The sequence below is a fragment of the Hemiscyllium ocellatum genome, chromosome 19 (assembly GCF_020745735.1).
Source record: "Hemiscyllium ocellatum isolate sHemOce1 chromosome 19, sHemOce1.pat.X.cur, whole genome shotgun sequence".
NCBI classification, from domain to species: Eukaryota; Metazoa; Chordata; class Chondrichthyes; order Orectolobiformes; family Hemiscylliidae; genus Hemiscyllium; species Hemiscyllium ocellatum.
The window spans coordinates 25,581,816-25,605,069 of NC_083419.1; the positions used below are offsets into that span (position 1 = coordinate 25,581,816).

The 23,254-nt window shown below is 41.8% G+C and overlaps 1 protein-coding gene across 2 annotated transcripts in view; it reads left to right on the plus strand.

The window, feature by feature from the left end:
• Positions 1-23,254, plus strand: part of lin7a (lin-7 homolog A (C. elegans)) — a 68,000-nt gene that overhangs the window by 33,733 nt on the left and 11,013 nt on the right. Inside the window, exon 3 of one of the 2 annotated variants that reach the window (XM_060839306.1) lies at positions 22,617-22,688. In XM_060839306.1, the coding sequence (XP_060695289.1) occupies positions 22,617-22,688 (72 nt within the window). Of the gene's footprint in view, positions 1-22,616; positions 22,689-22,758; positions 22,831-23,254 lie in introns of both variants that reach the window. The other variant, XM_060839305.1, reaches the window with a different exon arrangement.

Consider the following 23,254-nt stretch of genomic DNA (forward strand, 5'->3'; position numbering starts at 1 on the left):
GGATGACAGTGGAGGAACAATGGCAGATATTACTGTGTATAATGCAGAAGTTGCAGGATCAGTTCATTCCAAAAAGAAAGAAAGATCCTAGGAGGAGGCATGGGTGGCCGTTGCTGACAAGGGAAGTTAAGAAACATATAAAGTTAAAAGAGAAAAAGTATTATATAGCAAAGGTAAGTGGGAAAACAAAGGACTAGGAAGCTTTTTGAAGAACAACAGAGGGTTACTAAAAAGGAAATATGCAGAGGAAAAAATGAGGTACGAAGGTAAACTGGCCATTAATATAAAGGAGGATAGTAAAAGTTTTTTTAGGTATGTGAAAGGCAAAAAAATGGTTCAGACTAAAATTGGGCCCTTGAAGACAGAAACAGGGGAATATATTATGGGGAACAAAGAAATGGCAGAAGAATTGAATTGGTACTTCTGATCTGTGTTCATTGGGGAAGACACAAGCAATTTCTCCGAGGTAACAGTGGCTGAAGGACCTGAACTGAAGGGAATTTATATTTGCCAGGAATTGGTGTTGGAGAGACTGTTAGGTCTGAAGGTTGATAAGTCCCCGGGGCCTGATGGTCTACATCCCAGGGTACTGAAGGAGGTGGCTCGAGAAATTGTGGATGTGTTGATGATTATTTTCCAGAGTTGGATAGATTCGGGATCAGTTCCTGCGGATTGGAGGGTGGCTAATGTTATACCACTTTTTAAGAAAGGTGGGAGAGAGAAAGCAGGAAATTATAGACCAGTTAATCTGACCTCAGTGGTGGGAAAGATGCTGGAGTCTATTATAAAGGATGAAATTACGACACATCTGGATAGTAGTAACACGATAGGTCAGAGTCAGCATGGATTTATGAAGGGGAAATCATGCTTGACTAATCTTCTGTAATTTTTTGAGGATGTAACTCTGAAGATGGACGAGGGAGATCCAGTGGATGTCGTGTACCTGGACTTTCAGAAAGGTTTTGATAAAGTCCCACATAGGAGGTTAGTGAGCAAAATTAGGGCACATGGTACTGGGGGCAAAGTACTAACTTGGATTGAAAGTTGGTTGGCTGATAGGAAACAAAGAGTAGTGATAAACGGCTCAATTTCGGAATGGCAGGCAGTGACCAGTGGGGTACCGCAGGGATCAGTGCTGGTACCGCAGCTTTGTACAATATATGTTAATAATATAGAAGATGGTATTAGTAATAACATTAGCAAATTTGCTGATGATACTAAGTTGGGTGACAGGGTGAAATGTGATGAGGATGTAAGGAGATTACAGGGTGACCTGGACAAGTTAGGTGAGTGGTCAGATGCATGGCAAATGCAGTTTAATGTGGATAAATGTATGATTATCCACTTTGATGGCAAGAATAGGAAGGCAGATTACTACCTAAATGGAATCAATTTAGTTAATGGGGCAGTACAGAGAGATCTGGGTGTTCTTGTACACCAGTCAATGAAGGTAAGCATGCAGGTACAGCAGGTAGTGAAGAAGGCTAATAGCATGTTGGCCTTCATAACAAGAGGAATTGAGTATAGAAGCAAAGAGGTTCTTCTGCAGCTGTACAGGGCCCTGGTGAGACCACACCTGGAGTACTGTATGCAGTTCTGGTCTCCAAATTTGAGGAAAGACATTCTGGCTATTGAGGGAGTGCAGCTTAGGTTCACAAGGTCAATTCCTGGAATGGCGGGATTACCTTACACTGAAAGACTGAAGCGACTGGGCTTGTATACCCTTGAGTTTAGAAGACTGAGAGGGGATATGATTGAGACATAGAAGATTATTAAAGGATTGGACACTCTGGAGGCAGGAAGCATGTTTCCGCTGATGGGTGAATGCCGAACCAGAGGACAGCTTAAAAATACGGGGTAGACCATTTAGGACAGTGATGAGGAGAAACTTCTTCACCCAGAGAGTGGTGGCTGTGTGGAATACGCTGCCCAAGAGGGCAGTGGAGGCCCAGTCTCTGGATTCATTTAAGAAAGAGTTGGATGGGGCTCTCCAGGATTGTGGAGTCAAGGGTTATGGAGATAAGGCAGGAACAGGATACTGATTAAGGATGATCAGCCATGATCATATTGAATGGTGGTGCAGGCTCGAAGGGCAGAATGGCCTACTCCAGCACTTTTTGTCTATTGTCTACTGTCTATTAATGTTAAACAAAGTTAAATAAAGTGGCGATGAGTTTTATTTGGTAGCAGAAATTAAGAGATCCATTGCTTTCTTCAAAGCTACCAAACATAAGACCTTGCCAACATCTGGTTAGTAAGTTTGCAGATGACACCAAAATTGGTGGTATAGTGAACAGTGAAGAAGGTTAACTCAGAGTACAATGGAACCTTGATCAAATGGGCTGAAGAGTGGCACATGGAGTTTATCTAGATAAATGTGAGGTGTTACATTTTGATGGACATATCAGGGCCCAAGTAATACACTGTGGTAAGGTCCTGGGGATGTTACTGACCAAAGAGACCTTGGAGTGCCTTGTTCTTGAAAATGGAATCAAAGGTAGACAGGATAGTGAAGAGGACTTTTGGTATGCTTACCTTTATTGGTCAGTGCATTGAGTATTGAAGTTGGGAGGTTATGTTGCAGCATTCCAGAACATTGGTAAGACCACTTTTGGAATATTGCATGCAATTCTGGTCTCCCTGCTATAGGAAGGATGTTGTGAAACGTGAAAGGGTCCAGAAAATACTCACAAGGATCTTGCTAGGTTTAGAGCATTTTGAGAAATAGGGAGAAGCAGAATAGGCTGTGGTTATCTTAGCTGGAGCATTGGAGGCTGAAGGTTGACCTTATAAAAGTTTATAAAATCATGAGGGACATGGATTGGGTGAATAATCAAAGTCTTTTACCCAGCTTGGGGGAGTCACATACTTAGAGGTCTTAGGTTTAAGGTGAGAGGGGAAAGATTTAAAAGGGACCAAAGGGGCAAAATGTTTACGCAGTGTGTGGTGCGTATACAGAATGAGCTGCCAGAGGAGGTAGTAGAGGCTGGTACAAATACATCATCTAAAAGGCATCTGAATGGATATATGAATAGGAAGGGTTTTGGAGGGCTATGGGCCAAATTTTGGTAAATGGGACTAGATTAATTCAGGATATCTGGTCAGCATGGAGAAGTTCAACCAAAGGGCATGTTTCCATGCTGTAAATCTCTATGACTCAATGACTAAATAGATATGTTAGAGAGGAATGTTGGCCAGAGCACAGAGAGAACTCTCTTTATTACTGAATACTGCAGCTGAATTAGTTTGGCTTTCTGAGTGTTAAAGTAAAGACTTTCTCATGAGGATGCACAAAGATCTTTGGTTTGAAGTCTTACCTCCAAGTGACATCTTTAACAGCAGAACTCCATTAGTATTCCACTCTGGGGTCATTTTGAATGCATTTTCAGATCTTTGTATTATTATCCTATTTTTCTCAAGTGCATTTCTTTAACTGGATTGTAAAATTGTGTAAAAGAACACTCCTTTATAAGAGTAGTCTGATATCAGTAGGAGGAGATCAAATCTGTGCCCCTTGCTGCTATTATTGCCACATGTGGATGTAATAACATATTGTGGTGTTGCACATCATATAGTCAAGCAGTGAGAACAGAACTGAAGTCTAGTGTTCTTCCACTGGCAAGTTTCTATTTATGCATTTCATATCATGCCCTCCAATACCATAAACTTGCTCCTTTTCATACTCTTTTCAAGCCATTAAACCAAATTAACAACTGCCAGCTCACAGGTGACTCCCTTGCTAATGCTCATCATTGAAATGTAATTAAACATTTAATTAATATATAATTAATACACAATACTATGGTGTGTAGTGACCGTGTTCACATCACTGCAGGAAGATAAAAATGCCCTCCAGGAACAATTGAACCCTGTAGAGCTTTGATTGCAAGATGCTCGTTTATGAGCCATTGTCTGATTTGTAAATCTGTGCCTCTAAGTGCTGTTGTGTTCTCAACCAAGCAAAAGCAAGATGTCTCTGTCACTTTACAAAATGAATCATTGGTAATAAAAGGCACATTGAAATGAAAATTGTACACAGCTCCCAATAATGATGTCAGCAGAGCACATCTGCTCTCACTAAATGTTGGTTTGCTGACAGCTGCAGAGTGGGTCGTTCAATACGGTATTGTTGTTCTTAACTAAGGTTTGGAAAAGGCCAAGAGGTTGTGAAATGTAAGAGGTTAAATATGTTACAATTAAAGGTGGCACAGTGGCTCAGTGGTTAGCACTCTTGCCTCACAGCACTAGGGACCCGGGTTCGATTCTGGCCTTGGGTCTGTGTGGAGTTTGCACATTCTCCCCGTATCTATGTGGGTTTACCTTCCACAATCCAAAGATATGCAGATTAGGTGAATAGGCTAAGTTAAATTGCCCATCGTGTTAGGTGCATTAGTCAGAGGAAAATGTGTCTGGGTGGGTTTCTCTTCAGAGAGTCGGTGTGGACTTATTGGGCCAAAGGGCCTGTTCCACACTGTAGAGCATCTAATCTAATCTAAAACACCTGCACAAAATCTACCAATGGTACTGCTCTCAACATTTTCAAAGTCTTGAATAGGAAGTGTTTGTACATGTCTCTGTAAGAGTTGAACTGCCCATTAAGTGACTTTTACATCTGTAAATATCAACAGATCTATAACAAATCCTATCTGGTTGTTTGGCATCAATAAATATAAAACAGTGTTGTATTAATCAAAACAACATTCCTGAGAGGGAAGCAACAGTGCAGGGTTGGCTGTTCCTGAACAGCAGATTCCATGCATCAGAAGGCTGTTGTGCTGGAGGTTGGAATTTGGTGCTTGGTTATACTGTATGACTTCTTTGCCAGTACACTTTTGGTGTGCATGAAGGCACGATATTGAATCTATAGCCAGTGAGGCGAGGAAGTACAAATACAGACTGACTCAGAAAGGCTATCGACAGCATTGAAGAGACAGATGTAATTAAAGTCCCCATGCCAGGATTATATCAAATGATAATTGATATTGCAGCTAGGCAACTGAGTATTGCAACGCATTATATCAACTTGAAACATAACACTGACAGTCACTCCCATTCTTAATTAGGTTAAGTGATTGCCTACTGAGGATAACACTACTGTTTTGTGGCTGAGGAAGCAACATTTAAATCAGGGGTCTGGTAACCCTTGAAGTCTGCCTTGGAGAGAACTAGTAAGAGAGTGGTTCGATGGCAGCTGTCAAGTAATTAATAGTTAAGGGACAGAGGAAGAATAGATGCGAGAATGCTGGTATAGAAATAGGAGGATTTGTTTGACAGCAAGGCTTCTTAGTTTTCCAGAGGGTGTGGACAATATAAAACAAAATACTAGCCAGCCAGAGATCTCTACAACCTGCGCTTTTTTTTAAATGAAACTAGGCAACAGTGGATAGAGTTTTTATATATCCTTATGTTTTAGCTATGGTATAATTTGGTGAACACTTGACTGGATGTATATACGTGGTGAGCAAGCCATCAGTAGGCTGGTTTCTTTGAGATGCTTAACTTGGAATGAAACTAACTAGAAAAAAATCTGAACAACCTTTAACTGCTGATGTTTAACATAGAGGAAATGTTTGTTTGTTGAGGACAGAATCCTGTTCTATTGATAGCTCTAGAACCAGATAAAAGTGAGGACTGCAGATGCTGGAAACCAGAGCTTAGATCAGAATGGTGCTGGAAAAGCACAGCAGGTCAGGCAGCATCCGAGGAGCAGGAAAATCGACGTTTCGGGCAAAAGCCCTTCATCAGGAATAGACACTATTTCTGATGAAGCGCTTTTGACCAAAACATCGATTTTTCTGCTCCTCAGATGCAACCTGACCTGCTGTGCTTTTCCAGCACCACTCTGATCTAAACACATAGCTCTAGAACCACCCAGTGAATCTCTCAAGCAACTGCTATTCACTCTTTGCCTCGATTCAAATATGCCATTTTAGAAGCAGGGAGGATCAATCCAATTAATATATTCTTCAATAGTATAATGGGAAAAGTTCCAACTTCATTCTCTATTATGTACTGAAATAACAAAGTAATGTTCATTCAAAAAGTGAAATAATAAAATAATTGTACAGTCTCAAGTTTCTACATGAGATTTGGACTGTTATGGGGTTTGAACCTTTATCACATTTTTCAATCATAATTGTAGGCCAATCTTGCAAACTCATATCAAGCTATTACCTTTGAGAGAGTGTGAAAACTGGAGGATGAGGAGGCGATGGCAGAGTACTATTCTTGCTGGACTGTGAATCCAGAGATTTAGATCATGTTCTGGGGAACCTGATTTGAATCCCGCCATGGCAGATGGTGGAGTTTGAATTCAATAAATATCTGGAATTGAGAATCTAATGATCACGAATCCGTTATGGATTGTTGGAAAAATCCATCTGTTTCACCAATGTACTTTAGGGAGGGAAACTGCTGGACTTACCTGGTCTGGCCTACAAGTGACTCCAGACCCACAGCAACGTGGTTGATTCTTAACTGCCCTCTGGGCAATTAAGGATGGGAAATAAATGCTACCCAGCCAGTGACACCCTCCTCTTTTGAATGAATAAAGAATGAGTCAATATGAGCTGGCATTCTCAATAGATCGTAATGAAATACGTTGAATAGAATTCCAGAAGTAAGATGCACCTTAAAATAGAATTATGAAACATTCACTATTGTGACAGAAGAATTCTTGGCAAGAAAGAGCATTTCTTCTGTCTCATCAATACCACTAGAAATGCATATTATCTAGAGATGGTATTCCTTATTCTTAAAATATTTACTGAGTCTCGTCAATTGCCTTAAAATTTGTGATATAATTGCAGTTTTCTTTGAAAATCTTGTTCACAAACTCTGCCATCGAAGCATTTCGCTCATCCTTGGTGAATCAGGTGTTCGTTCATGTGATACAGATAAATCTGTGTCAGCATGAAGACGACCTAAAGGAAACATACACCAATGATTATATCTTCTTGAAGTTAACATATTTCACAGCGAATCACAGACAAGCGCCATAAGGAATAATTCAACTATTTCATTTATTATACTTAATGTTCTGGCAAGCAACCGGGCTTCACTCTTTAACCCAAATTAAACAATAAAAAATAATTTTAAAAGCTAAAATTGAAGTAGGGATTATAATCATCTTCATTATGATTGATTTAGTTTTGCTAGTTCTGAATCTTTTTCTTTCTGCTTCAAATGATAGAATCATAAAAATCGTACAGTACAGAAGGAGGCCATTTGACCCATCATGTCTGTACTGGCTCCTGAAAGCTACCCAGCTAATACCATTCTGCAGCCCTATGGCCATAGCCTTTTAAATTCATTACTTTCAAATATGTATCCATCTCTCTTTTGAGGCCTCCTTTGGAATTGTCCACCGCTCTCCCAGGTGGCACATTCCAAATTTTAAATAACTGAATAAAGACATTTCTCTTCATCTTACTCCTAAATCTCTCGCTGTCAATCTTGAAATTGTGTCCCCCCCCACCACCCAGTTACTGATATACCAGCTACTGGAAACTGAATATCCTCCTCTATCCTGTCAAAATTGTTCAGAATGTTCAACACTTCTAAGGCCAATCTTCTCTGTTTGAAAGAAAACTAGCCCAATTTCTCTGATCTTTCCATGTACCTAAAATCCCTCATTCCTGGTATCATGTTAGAGTTATGGACCAGACCAAAACCTTCCAAAATATATGAAGAAGATCGCATACTTCCTAACTTTTTCTTATTTTAAAGTTAAATGTAAGATGTTGCTTTGCAGTTGCAATTTGATTTGTCAAACTGCTTGACTTTAAGCAAAACCCACTTTGTATTTTAGCTGTAGCATAAAAAAGAAAAATAAAAGAATTGACTTAACTCTAACTTTAAAATGCTTAACAAAAATATATATTAACCATTACTAATTAATTGTTCCAATATAGTAACTTCCCATAGAAGGGTGGCACGGTGGCACAGTGGTTAGCATTGCTGCCTCACAGCACCAGAGACCTGGATTCAGTTCCTGACTCAGGCAACTGTCTGTGTGGGGTTTGCACATTCTCCCTGTGTCTGTGTGGGTTTCCTCCGGGTGCTCCGGTTTCCTCCCACAGTCCAAAGATGTGCGGGTTAGGTGAATTGGCCATGCTAAATTGCCCATAGTGTTAGGTAAAATGTAGGGGTATGGGTGGGTTGCGCTTTGGCGAGTCGGTGTGGACTTGTTGGGCCGAAGGGCCTGTTTCCACACTGTAGGGAATCTAATAGAATAGAAAAAAAATAAACAGACCCTTGTCAGGGGCAAATTTAGTAATATAGATTGTCTTACATGCAGTTGTGGCAATAGGAAGAGAATCCCAGTTTTTAGCTTCAGAGAGAGGAATAAGAGCTTCCACAGCCAGCTTCAAGATCCCAGCAACTGCTGGAAGCTAAAATTAAAAATCACCATTCTTGACAGAACCCATTCAGGCTGCTATGGTTCCACATTTTCTTAAAAAAAACACAAGGCCTGACAAGCTGTTTACTTTATTGGCTTTGGGCAGACTGCTCTACACCTCTGTCTCAAACTTTCTACATTTTAGAAAAAGGACAAAATACACCACTTAAAGCCAAAGTATCATCACACTACTAAATCTCCTTTAGACATTCCAGAGCTTTGACATTTATCCTCAAATCAGCTGCTCAGATCGAAACGCAATAATCCAAATGTCGTCTGACCAATGATTTGCAGTGATGTAACATTACTTCCACGCTTTTATACTCTATGCCTCTATTTAGAAACTCAAGAATCCTATTCTTAACAACTGATTTAACTTGCCTGGTTGCCCTTTGAGAATTAGGTACTTGAACCATGAGTTTTTTCTGCATCTGTACTCTCCTCAAGGTACCATTGAGCCTGTATTGTGCCTCCATGTTTCTTTTACAAAAATATATTACCTTGCATTTCTCTGCACTGAATTTCATCTGCCAGATGTCTCCCATTTGACAAACTTGTCATTTTTTTCCTGAAGTCACTTAGCATCATCTTCACAATTCAATATTCTCCCTCGCTTAGTATCAAATGCAAATTTAGAGAATTTGCCATCCTCACCCATTTCCAAATAGTTTACTTACTTCAGGAAAAGCATGGGTCCCTACACAGATCCCTGGGAACACCACTTGAAGGAAAACCTGAAAATCATGGAACATAACCCTAAAATGAGTATATACAACAAAAGCCTATACATTTTAGCATTTATTTTATAGTAAGGCATTATAAACCAAAATATGACACCAAGCACCTAAGGAGATTTAAGAGTAACAACAGGCAAGTTTGAGGAAGCGTCTTGAAGCAGGAAATTAAATCATGAGGTTTGGGTAGATATTCCAGAGTTTAGGGCTTAGGTAACTGAAGGGACAGCCGCCCTTGGTGGAATGATTCAGATTAGAGATGATTAGGAGGCCAGAACTAGAGGAGCATTGTAGACTGGGAGATTTGTTTTACCAGCTTGTGGTGATGTTATGAGTTGCTGCTCACAATAAGCATTCATTCCACCATTCTCTTTAATTGTAGGAAAGCACTGGATCTGCTTAGTTTACTGTGGTAGAGGAAGTTACAGATTACATTGATGTAGTGAACATTGTTCTGGAGATTTTAAGGAGGGTCATGTCCTTAGTCTCACTCCTTCAAAATCTAAAACTAGTCTGCATGACCTTCAAAGTGCAGCATTTCTTCATATGAACACTTTCAGACCTATGCAACATTACCCCCTCTTTTGTTTTCATTATACTTACAAATATAGTGTATGAATAATTTCATTTTTGCACCCCCACCTCTACCAGGTCTCTGATTTTACAAATACACAGGATCTGGATGTTTCACAATCCCTGCAGAATACATCTTCTGGACTTGGAAGACTGGATGGAAAGCTTTGATTCTCTTCTTACAGTCTGAGGTTTATAGATCCCCTTATACTGGAGAACTTCACCACTCTTGGATTCACAGAGGACATCTTCCCTGCTGAAACATGCAATTTATTCCTTGCTGTTTTTTTCAGTCATTGGACATCAGTCATCTGTTCTCATTGGTGGTATCCATGGGGTTTTATGCACCACATCTTTGATGTGCATTAGCAGATGTTTATTCTCCATCTGTCTGTAGATTTATACTGAAGCAGGTAACCATGTTAGTTCAGCGTGATGGCTTTCAACTCTCTCATTCCTCTAATTCACCCTCAGCAATTCAGTCTTTATGATACCACTATGTTCATTTCCTTGGTTATGCTATTTGAGGGTTAGAACATAGAATATTACAGCACAGTACAGACTCTTTGGCCCTCCATGTTGCACCGACCTGTGGAACCAATCTGAAGCCCATCCAACCTAAACAATTCAATTTTCATCCATATGTTTATCCAATGACCATTTAAATACCCTTAAAGTTGGCGAGTCTACTATTGTTGCAGGTAGGGCGTTCCACACCCGTACTCTCTCTCTCTCTACCTCTGACATCGATCCTATATCTATCACCCGTCAATTTAAAGCTATGTCCCCTATGTCAGCATCTGAGGAAAAAGGCTCTCACTGCCCACCCTATCTAACCCTCTGATTATCGTATATGTCTCTATTAAGTCACCTCTCACAAATGAAAACAATCTCAAGTCCCTCAAACTTTCCTCATAAGACCTTCCCTCCATACCAGATAACATCCTAGTAAATCTCCTCTGAACCCTTTCCAAAGCTTCCACATAGTGCGGTGACTAGAACTGTGCACAATACTCCAAGTGTGGCCACAAGAGATTTTTGCACAGCTGCAGCATGACCTCATGGCTCTAAAGCTCAATCCCTCTACCAATAAAAGCTAACATACATGTGCTTTCTTAACAACCCTATTAACCTGGGTGGCAACTTTCAGGGATCTGTATACATGGAAACTGAGATTTCTGTGCTCATCTTCACTACCAAGGATCTTACCGTTAGTCCAGTACTCTTTGCCCCTGTTGCTCCTTCCAAAGACAATCACCTCTCACTTTTCTGAATTAAACTCTATTTGCCAACTCTCAACCAAGCACTGCAGCTTATCTATGTCCCTCTATAACCAGCAACATCCTTCAACACTATCCACATTCCCAATTTTCTAATCCATCCTTCTATGCCTTCATCTAGGTCATTTATAAAAACAACAAACAGCAATGGCCCCAAAACAGAAATTTGCAGTAAACCGCTCATAACTGAACTCCAGGATGAACATTGCCCATCAACCACCACCTTCTGTCTTCTTTAGCTAGCCAAATTCTGATCCAAACCGCTAAACCACCCTCAATTCCCTGCCTCTGTATTTTGTGCAGTAGCCTACTGTGGTGAACCTTATCAAAAGCCTTACTGAAATCCATATATCAAAGTATGAAAATATGTAAGTCCCCTGTACCAGATGGGATTTATCCTCAGATTCTCTGGGAAGCCAGGGAAGAGATTACAGAGCCTTTGGCTTTGATCTTTATATCAGCATTGTTTACAGGAATAGTGCCAGAAGACTGGAAGATAGTAAATGTTGTTCCTTTGTTCAAGGAGGAGAGTAGAGACAACCTTGGTAATTACAGACCAGTGAACCTTCCTTCAGTTGTTGGTAAGTGTTGGAAAAGGTTATAAGAGGTAGGATTTATAATCATCTAGAAAGGAATAAGTTGAATAGGGATATTCAACATGGTTGAAAATGTGTTGCTGGTCAAAGCACAGCAGGCCAGGCAGCATCTCAGGAATAGAGAATTCAACGTTTCGAGCATAAGCCCTTCATCAGGAATGAGAGAGAGTAGCCAAGCAGGCTCAGATAAAAGGTAGGGAGGAGGGACTTGGGGGAGGGGCGATGGAGGTGCGATAGGTGGAAGGAGGTCAAGGTGAGGGTGATAGGCTGGAGTGGGGTGGGGGTGGAGAGGTCAGGAAGAAGATTGCAGGTTAGGAGGGCGGTGCTGAGTTGAGGGAACCGACTGAGACAAGGTGGGGGGAGGGGAAATGAGGAAACAGGAGAAATCTGAATTCATACCTTGTGGTTGGAGGGTTCCCAGGCGGAAGATGAGGCGCTCCTCCTACAGCCGTCGTGTTGTTATGTTCTGCCGGTGGAGGAGTCCAAGGACCTGCATGTCCTCGGTGGAGTGGGAGGGAGAGTTAAAGTGTTGAGCCACGGGGTGGTTGGGTTGGTTGGTCCGGGCGTCCCTGAGGTGTTCTCTGAAGCGTTCCGCAAGTAAGCGGCCTGTCTCACCAATATAGAGGAGGCCACATCGGGTGCAGCGGATGCAATAGATGATGTGTGTGGAGGTACAGGTGAACTTGTGGCAGATATGGAAGGATCCCTTGGGGCCTTGGAGGGAAGTGAGTGTGGAGGTGTGGGCGCAAGTTTTACATTTCCTGCGGTTGCAGGGGAAGGTGCCGGGGGTGGAGGTTGGGTTGGTGGGGGGTGTGGACCTGACGAGGGAGTCACTGACTGACTCCACCGCATCTCCTCCACTTCCCGCTGCCCTCCACCGCATCTCCTCTACTTCCCGCTCCTCCGCCCTTGAGCCCCACTCCTCCAACCGCCACCAAGACAGAACCCCACTGGTTCTCACGTACCACCCCACCAACCTCCGCATACAACGTATCATCCGCCATCATTTCCGCCACCTCCAAACGGACCCCACCACCAAGGATATATTTCCCTCCCCTCCCCTATCAGCGTTCCGCAAGGACCACTCCCTTCGTGACTCCCTCGTCAGATCCACACCCCCCACCAACCCAACCTCCACCCCCGGCACCTTCCCCTGCAACCGCAGGAAATGTAAAACTTGCACCCACACTTCCACACTCACTTCCCTCCAAGGCCCCAAGGGATCCTTCCATATCCGCCACAAGTTCACCTGTACCTCCACACACATCATCTATTGCATCCGCTGCACCCGATGTGGCCTCCTCTATATTGGTGAGACAGGCCGCTTACTTGCGGAACGCTTCAGAGAACACCTCAGGGACGCCCGGACCAACCAACCCAACCACCCCATGGCTCAACACTTTAACTCTCCCTCCCACTCCACCGAGGACATGCAGGTCCTTGGACTCCTCCACCGGCAGAACATAACAACACGACGGCTGGAGGAGGAGCGCCTCATCTTCCGCCTGGGAACCCTCCAACCACAAGGTATGAATTCAGGTTTCTCCAGTTTCTTCATTTCCCCTCCCCCCACCTTGTCTCAGTCGGTTCCCTCAACTCAGCACCGCCCTCCTAACCTGCAATCTTCTTCCTGACCTCTCCGCCCCCACCCCACTCCAGCCTATCACCCTCACCTTGACCTCCTTCCACCTATCCCACCTCCATCGCCCCTCCCCCAAGTCCCTCCTCCCTACCTTTTATCTTAGCCTGCTTGGCTACTCTCTCTCATTCCTGATGAAGGGCTTATGCTCGAAACGTCGAATTCTCTATTCCTGAGATGCTGCCTGGCCTGCTGTGCTTTGACCAGCAACACATTTTCAGCTGTGATCTCCAGCATCTGCAGACCTCATTTTTTACTCGAATATTCAACATGGTTTTGTGAAGGGTAGAACATGACTCAGAAACCTTGTTGAGTCCTTTGAGATGGTGACCAAACAGGTGGATTAAGGGAAATTGATTGATGTGGTGTATATGGATTGCAGTATGCACCACATCAATCAATTTCCCCTAATCCACCTGTTTGGTCACCATCTCAAAGGACTCTAAGGTTTGTGAGTCATGTTCTACCCTTCACAAAACCATGTTGAATATCCCTATTCAACTTATTCCTTTCTAGATGATTATAAATCCTACCTCTTATAACCTTTTCCAACACTTACCAACAACTGAAGGAAGGTTCACTGGTCTGTAATTACCAAGGTTGTCTCTACTCTCCTCCTTGAACAAAGGAACAACATTTACTATCTTCCAGTCTTCTGGCACTATTCCTGTAAACAATGTTGATATAAAGGTCAAAGCCAAAGGCTCTGTAATCCCCTCTCTGGCTTCCCAGAGAATTTGAGGATAAATCCCATCTGGCAGAGGAGATTTATCTATTTTCATACTTTCCATAATTGCTAATATCTCCTCCTTGCGAACATCAATCCCATCTAGTCTAGTACCCTGTATCTCAGTATTCTCCTTAACAACATTGTTTTTTTTTCCCCCAGTGAGTACTATTATGACACAGGTAAACCCTCCTGCTTAATTTAAACTAGCAACACAGTAAAGGTTTATCCCGTGCAGTAATCTGAGAAAATCCGAGAGGACAGGAACTATTTAAAGTAAAAATTAACAAATTTATTTCTTAAAACATAACATAGAATAATTAACAAACAACTATTTACCACTCCTTTCTGTTACCTATCTTTTACTTTCCCTTCTATAATATTAGTCCGATAAAACCCCTGATTAATATTTACTGAAAAATTTGAATTTCAAAACCAGTCAAATCTTCTCTTTGCAGATTTGCTCTCTAAGTCGGTGTCAGTGTTTTCCTCTGTGCAAACTCCTTCTCTGACAGGTACCTCTCAGACAGGTTGGACTGCCAGTCTACATCAGTCGGTCTCTTGGCAGTTCTCTTCCAATTGTTCAATTTTCCCCGGTCTTATACCCGAAAGCATCAGATTGTTTCATTGGTTTCTAATATTTTCAATATTAGAAACCAATACATTTAAACTTGATTGGAGGTTGGTAATTTGGGGTATAATTTAAACTGATTGAATTGTTTTTAATCACCATGCAAACAGCTACACTGATTGCAGGACCAAAAAGTTACATTATGTCTTGTTCAGAACACTTCGTGCTGTCAGGTAGTTCTGCCAGCATTTAACTTTCTTAAAAGGTACAGTACACCCACATCTACATAACAATACTGATGAAAAATATTCATTTAGTGCTTCCCCACCTCCTCGGACTCCAGGCACAGCTTCCCACTATTGTCCTTGATTGGCCCTAATCTTTCTCTAGTCATTCTTTTATTCCTGATACACCTATAGAAAGCTTTAAGGTTTTCCTTGATCCCACCTGCCAACGACTTCTCATGTCCCCTCTTGCCTCTTATTATCTCACTCTTTAGGTCTTTCCTGGCTAACTTGTGACTCTCAAGTGCCCTAACTGAGCCTTCATGTATTATCCTAACATAAGCCTCCTTCTTCCACTTGACTAGAGGTTCAACATCTTCAGTAAACCAATAGCTCCCTCGCTCAACCACTTCCTTTCTGCCTGACAGGTACACACTTATCAAGGATGCGCAGTAGCTGTTCCTTGAATAAGCTCCACATTTCAATTGTGCCCATCCCCTGCATTTCCTTCCCCATTCTATGCATCCTAAATCTTGTTTAATCGCATCATAATTGCCTTTTCCCCCAGCAATACCTGTTATCCTATGGTATACGCCTATCCCTTTCCATTGCTAAAGTGAACATAACTGAATTGTGGTCACTATCACCAAAGTGCTCTCCTACCTCCAACTCTAACACCTGGCCAGGTTCATTACCCAGCCTCGCCCCTTATTGGCTTGTCCACATCCTGTGTCAGGAAACCATCCTGCACACACTGGACAAAAACTGACCCATCTAAAGTACTCAAACTTTAGTATTTCCAGTCAATATTTGGAAAGTTAAAGTCCCCCATAACATCTACCCTGTTACTCTCGCTCCTATCCAGAATTATCTTTGCTATCTTTTCATCTACATCTCTGGAACTATTTGGAGGCCTATAGAAATCTCCCAACAGGTTGACTTCTCCTTTCCTGTTTCTAACCTCAGCCCACGCTACCTCAGTAGACGAGTTCTCAAAAGTCCTTTCTGCCACCATAATACTGTCCTTGACCGTCAATGCCATACCTCCCCCTCTTTTACCATCTTCTCTGTTCTTACTGAAACATCTAAATCCCAAAACCTGCAATAACCATTCCTGTCCCTGCTCTATTCTTGTCTCCGAAATAGCCACCACATCGAAGTCCCAGGTACCAACCCATGCTGTAAGTTTACTCACCTTTTTCTGGATGCTCTTGGTGTTGAAGTAGACACACTTCAACCCACCTTCCTGCTTGCCCGTGAACTCATATGACCTTGAAACGTCATTTCTGATCTCACTACTCTCAACCTCCTGGACACTGGAATTACAATTTAGGTTCCCATCCCCTTGCTGAAATAGTTTAAACTCTCCCGAAGAGCATTAGCAAATTTCTGCCCCCAGGATATTGGTACCCCTCTGGTTCAGTTGTAGACCAACCTGTTTTTAGAGGTTCCACCTATCCCAGAATAAGCCTCAATTATCCAAAGTATCCAAAACCCACCCTCCTGCACCATCCCTGTAGCCATGTAGTTTGATCTGGCTTAGCATGATCTCAGTCCTAAGTTACTGAGGATTTTTCTTGAGAATCATAGAATCCATACAGTGTGGAAGCAGGCCATTTAGCCCGTTACATCCATCCCGCCCATAACTACCCCCTTAGCCAGTCTCTGTAACCCTGCATATCCCATGGCTAATTCACCTAACTTATCCATTCCTCGACACTTTGGGCAATTTAGCATGGCCAATCCACCTAACCTGCACATTTTTTGCTGTGGGAGAAAACTGGACCAGAGGAAACCCACACAGACATTGGGAGAATGTGTAAACTCCACCTAGACAGTCACCCGAGGGTGGAATCGAAACTGTGAGGCAGCAGTGCTAACCATGGCCACCTTGCAGTGCCAAATAGCTGAAGAATAGTTTTGACCCATCAACCACTCGGTTATGTGCCCAGCATGCTCCAGCTGCACCACTTTGCTGCTGAATCGAGTAACAGAAGGCCAAGGTGAGAAGGTAAAGTCAAATACGTTGCTTGCAAATATTCCCCAAACATTGCATTCCAAAGCTCTCTCTAATGTTGGCAGCAGTGGAAAATATTTGTGCCATTCCATATAGTCACAGATTCCCATTTCATTGATGTTGTGAAAGAAATTTCTCTGTAAAAAATGAGAATTCTTGATTGTAAAGTACATACAGGCTTTCTGCTATTTGGCTTTCCTTATATTGAATAATTTTTCATACCTTGAATACTGGATTATGTTGTTGCACTAGTTGTACTGGGATAGGCTGGCCAATAATATCCACGAAGAGAAAGTGAGGACTGCAGATGCTGGAGATCAGAACTTAAACATGTGTTGCTGGAAAAGCGCAGCAGGTCAGGTAGCATCAAAGGGGAGCTTCTTCAAGGAAGGTATCCTTGCAAGAGGATTCGCAGTATGTTAAATGCAAGAGGATTCACAGTAGGTTTTTCTACTGAAGAAGGGCTTATGCCCGAAACGTTGATCCTCCTGCTCCTTTGATGCTGCCTGACCTGCTGCGCTTTTCCAGCAACACATTTTTAAGCAATAATATCCACTACAAACCAAAGAACGCCCATGGTTACCTTGACTATATATCCTCACAATCTACTTCCTGTAAAGATTTTATTCCACTCTCACAGTTCCTCTGTCTCTGTCACAACTGTTCTGATGATGTTAACTTCAATGAAGTGACCTCTAAGATGTCCATCTTTTTCCTCAAATGAGAATGCCCCATAGGTGACAGGACTATTAGCTGGGTCTGACCCATCTCCCCCACTTCAGCCCTCACCCCCTTTCTTCTCTCCCACAACAACAATAGATTCCCCCTTGTACTTACCTCCCATCCCACCACCACCCACATCCAGAAGATCATTAGCTCCCATTTCCATCATCTGCAGTGGGATGCCACCACCAGATACACACTCCCCTTCCCTTCCCTCCCCTGTCAGACTTCCACAAGTACCATTCCATCCAGGATACTGTGGTCCATTCCTCCTTCACTCACAACAACCCACAGACCCGTGGCACCTTCCCCTGCAATAGAAGGTGTAACACCTGCCCATTTAATTCCTTCCTACCTCAGTATCCAAGGACCCAAATATGCAACCTAGGTGAAGCAGCACTTTACCTGCACTTCACTCACTCCAGTCCACTTCATTTGTTGCTCACAATGTCATCTCTTCTATGTTGGAAAAATGAAGCCTAGACTGGGTGACCACTTCGCAGAACACCTACATTCTATCCGCAAAGAAGACCCTGAGCTTTTAGTTGCTTGCAACTTCAACACACCACCATGTTCCCTGGCCAATATCTATCTCAGGCTTGCTAGACTACTCTAGTGCAGCTCAAGCTGGAAGAACAGCACCTCATTTTCCACCTGGGAACTCTGCAGCCTTCTGGACTTAACATCAAGCTCAACAATTTTAAGGTTTGAGGCATCTTCTCCTGTGCCCAACCCCACCCACGAGGCCTTGCTATGATTTGGTCTGCTATTACACAGAACCTATTGCTAGGCAATAATTGTCCCTATTAGTCTCTTTTGGGCTCTATCTCCACCTATTGTTTGCTCGTTATGCCCCTTTCATCACCGCCACCACCACCACCTTATCTTCAGCATTATGAAAATGTTTGCCACCAGTTCTGAGGAAGGGTCATTGGACCCAAAACGTTAACTCTGATTTCTCTCCACAGATGCTGCCAGACATGCTGAGCCTTTTTGTTTTTGTTACATAGTTGCATCGTTGACTGCACATTGGTGCTAGTATTAATATATTTTTCTCAGAGTGTTTTGGTAGTTATGAATCACTATCTGATAATATCACAAAACTCTGACTTGAAATTCATGAGATGACTATTGATATAAATATCAGCTTGCCAAAATGTAATGTCTGTATCACCTGTATCCTCAGAAATATTTTAGATTTTCCTCCTGTCGTAGACTGCTCCATATGACTCGAAAGTGTGGTGCTGGGAAAGCACAGCAGGTCAGGCAGCATTCACAGAGCAGGGGAATCGCCAGTGTTATGGCTCGGCATATCCCCTACTTCTCCATTATCATCAAAACAGGGGATCAACGCTAGTTCAAAAGGAAGTTATGCCAGGAACAGCATCAGGCTACCTAAAAATGAGATGTCAACCTGCTGAAGCTACTGCACAGGACTACTTCCATGTTGGACAGCATATGCAGTGAGTCATCGAGCTACGCAATTGCATAGCCAATGGATCTGATCTAAACTCTGCAATCTTGTCACATCTAATCTTTAATTATGGTGAATTAATGAACAACTAAGTGGAGGAAAATGCTGCACAGAAATCCCCAGCCTTAATGATTAGATAACCCACCACATCAGTGCAAAATATAAAAGGCAAAGTATTTGCAAATATTTCAACTGGAAGTGCCTGCGACTGAAATATCTTTCACTGCATAAATACCAGCCTTCAGCCAATTCAGTTCACACCATGGGATTGTTCACTGATGACAACACAATGTTCAAAACCATTCAAAACTACTCATACTGAAGCTGTACGTGTCCAACAATAGCACAACTGATCAATATCCACGTTTAGTCTGACAAATGAAAAGTAGCATTCACAACACGTCTGATGTTGATCATCTTCAGCAGGAAAGAATTCAAACATTGCCCCCTGACATTCAATGGCATTACCACTGCTGAATTCCCCGCTATTGACATCCAGGGGCTCATCATTGACCAGATATGAACTGTACTGTTAGTCAGGCTGCTGCACAGAGAGAGACATTGGTACAAGTCAATGACATACTGCTGAAAATGAGATGCTAGCCAGGAGGCTGCAGTGAGACAGAGGTAGCAGTCACTGATAGATTAGAAATGCTCAGTGTAAAAACTGCTGACATGCTGGTTGAAATCTCTTGTGGACTGAGAATGACCAGAGTCCAGATACTTCTTGGGACCAACTATATTCTGCAAAAAAAATAAGAAAAATGAAATAATGCCTTATTTGGATGAGGAGCAATGAGTTAATGCTACCTAGGTCCCTGGTCTAGAGCCAGGAAGGTAAAGACATGCAATAAGCAGATGAGCCTGAGCCAACTGGAAAAAGACACCACAACTTGAGAAACAGAGAAGGGATGCAATCAGCAAAACATCCGGAGACCAACTATCTCAGAAGCAGACCCTATGTCAAGGATGTGGTTACATCTCAAGAGAGAGAGAGAGGGAAAGAGTGCACAGTCTGGCCAGCATCAGCTCTCATCAGCAGCAACAAGCAGTTATCTTGATTGAGTATTAGTTTCATATGCTGTGACTACTCGGGGTGTCAGAAAACTAATGGGCGTATAAATAGGTTCTAGTTCAGTTTGTGGGAAAATATGTCAGTTTTAGTTTGTAATAAAACATATAAGAAATATGTGCATTGTTGAATGAATTAATAAAGCAACTTGTGAAGTTATGAGAATTGACTCTTCTTTCTGTACATGCCAGCAGCTGCAGTTGGTGATTGCCAGAATCAAACAGGCACCAAGAGCACCAGCTGATTGTATAGTATGGAAACATGGTCACATTCTCTCATGTTGGAGACTAGGAATCCTTCAGCAATTAAGTCACCTCCAGACTCCCTAAGCCAATCAACCAGCAATAAAGTTCAAGTCAGTAGTGTTCAAGTCAGTAAGTCAACTCTGTGCACTTGCCTAGATGCATACAACTTCAACAAATCTCAATGTTTACTACTCTCCAGAAACAAAATAGACCGCTTGATTAGCACGACACCCATAGGCCTTCAGCCCCTGATCACCAACACTCAGTTGTGGCAGACTACCATCTGTGTGGTGCATTGCAGAATTTCAAAGCTTCTTAAGTAGCACCTTCCAAGCCAAGAACATTACCATCGAGAATGACAAGGACAGCAGATATTTGAAAATGCCACTATCTGCAAATTCCCCTCAAAGCCACTTACCATCCTTACTTCCAAATATATCACCATTTCTTTAGTGTGTCTGGGTCAAAATTCTGGAGCTGCCTTCCCAAAGCCATGTACCTAAACCAAGTCGGCTGTAGTGGTTCAAGAAGCAAGTGACAACATTTTTTTCCAGGGCAGTAAGGGAAGGGCAATAAATACTGGCCCATCCAATGAAGCAATCAGCCTAAATAACAAAAAAAGTAGCCTGTAATGTTCACACCACCGGCGTTCTACGTGATGTCCATCTCCAACATGAGAGAATGTGACCATGTTTCTATGGTGGACTCCAGTAACCACTCTGACATTTCCTTCATTTTCTGTGTAATGCCACACAACATACCGATGTTTTCTCTCATTTTAGCACTCTGAAGGGTCTGTTCTCTCTACAACATAACAACTCACCCTTCAATCACCCCTACAATCCCATCTGCTTCCGAATATACCTTTTCTCACCGGAACAGACAGTTTCATTTTACCTCTCCCTTCTTAGCACACAATTGAAAATTTATTTGTACTCTTTCAATTTAGTGCACTATATTCGCTGCTCATGATGTATTTTCCTCTACTTCAATGGCACCAAATGCAGACTGGATGGCCACTTTGTGAAACACTTCTATTCAATCTGAGCATCACTTTCGGTTTTCAGTCGTTCTCTACCTAGCGTTCTTTCTAGCCTTTCTCTATTTGTCCTGTTACAGTGTTCTAATAGAGCTGAACACAAGGTCAAGGAGCAATACTCAGTATTTGTGACTCAACATTGAGTTGAAAAAATTTTCAATGATGGTAATAATGTCCCTTTATTCTTTTCTTTGTAGTTATTTTTCTCACTCATTTTTCTCTTATTGCCTTTGCTTTTAGTTATTAGCAGCTATTCAGGGTCCTATTATTCACACAACCTCTAGACAAGGCCCAGGCTGGGACAGTAAATTAGGGCCCAATAACCAGTGTCCAGGGCTCTAGGCAGCCCAATGTGCGCTAGTCATAGGCGCCACTGTTTGGGTCAGGGCCGGAGGTTTCGCTTAGGTGGCGTGGACTAGGAGGAGAACAGTAACTGATTTATTTTCTCTTGATCTGTAGCCATTCGATGATCTTTACTCAATTTGTCATTTCCTTGTACAGTGAAACCTTTTGCTATTTAACCTGTCCTACCATCCATCCTGACTTATAGTTTCCCTTTTATTCTTTTCAACATCCCATCTTTCATTTATGCAAAAGCTTTTGCAATTCTGACTTTATCTCATTCTGATGAAATGTCACAGCTATGAAATGTTAACTGTGCTTTTCTCTTCCCAAATGATGTCAGACTTGATGAGTATCTTCAACAGTTTGTCTTTGTTTCAGATTTCCAGCTGTATTTTATCTTGGATAACAAAATGTTCTACCAGGCATATACCCAAATGCAATTACATTTGTAGAACCACATCTATTTACCATTACCAACTAAAAAGGCAAGACTATCATCCACTTTTTCTCTACATCGTTTGCTTTATTATATCTTTTTAGTTTCCATCTTTTCTCATACTTTATTGTCTTTTCTCATTATCTTCTTTCACACTTTTTTTTAATGCTCTCACTTTGTTTGCAATTTCTCTTGATCATTCTTTATCTCTCAAACTAACACTGTTCTAGAGTGCCCTTTTTCTAGAGATGGGAAGAGGCATTACCTCACCTTACAAACAATACAATTCAAGAGAAAAAAATTCAAGAGAGAAATGTTTTTACATTAAGGGAATCTTTTGCTGAACATCTTAATTTCCCAATTACTTGCATATAATATCTAAACTTCTCGAATATACATTGCGATAAATGACAATATAAAACCAAAACTGCTTGAAAATATTTTCATGATCTAAGCAAGATCTGTACTGCTTTAAGCTGTGAGTAATTAATTCTTCTGTGATTTGCAAATAATTTTTCAGGTTTATCAGTACATGCATGAGACAATAACCATCAGTGGCTGCCCAGAATTCAGAGCTCGTGCAACTGCAAAGGTATGCCATGTGGAGGTACCAGATAATGTGTTGTAATTGTGTTTTAATTTTGTGTACATGTGTATTTCAGGTGTTCGAGAGTATATATGAGAATTTAGACATCAGTGGCAGCCCAGAAGGTAGAGCCAGTGCTACTACCCAGGTAATATCTTTAATAGGACCCAGTATTCACTGATTTTTCTGATTAGATTAACAAATTCCTTTCATGGTCAATTGTACTAACTTCCTTGCAATGCTGGATGAAAATGGAAATTAATGTGTGATGACTTGCTGTCAGAACAAGACAGTGAAATTAATTTCACACCTTTTATATAGATACACCAAATTTGATCTGGTCACTTCTGGGCTTTCCAGACGTTTCTTTCTTACTGTACTGTAGCTTCATTTTGTTTTTATATTGCTGATTGTATAACTTGCTTTGCAAATTAAACAATTACTGATAGAAAGGCTACCTAAATATGTACCAGTATGTTTATAAGGCTCATAATTATCTACATGGAAAAGTCAATACGATTTGTGCAATTTACAATCATGGTGATTATTCACACAAAGAGCTCAACTTAGAG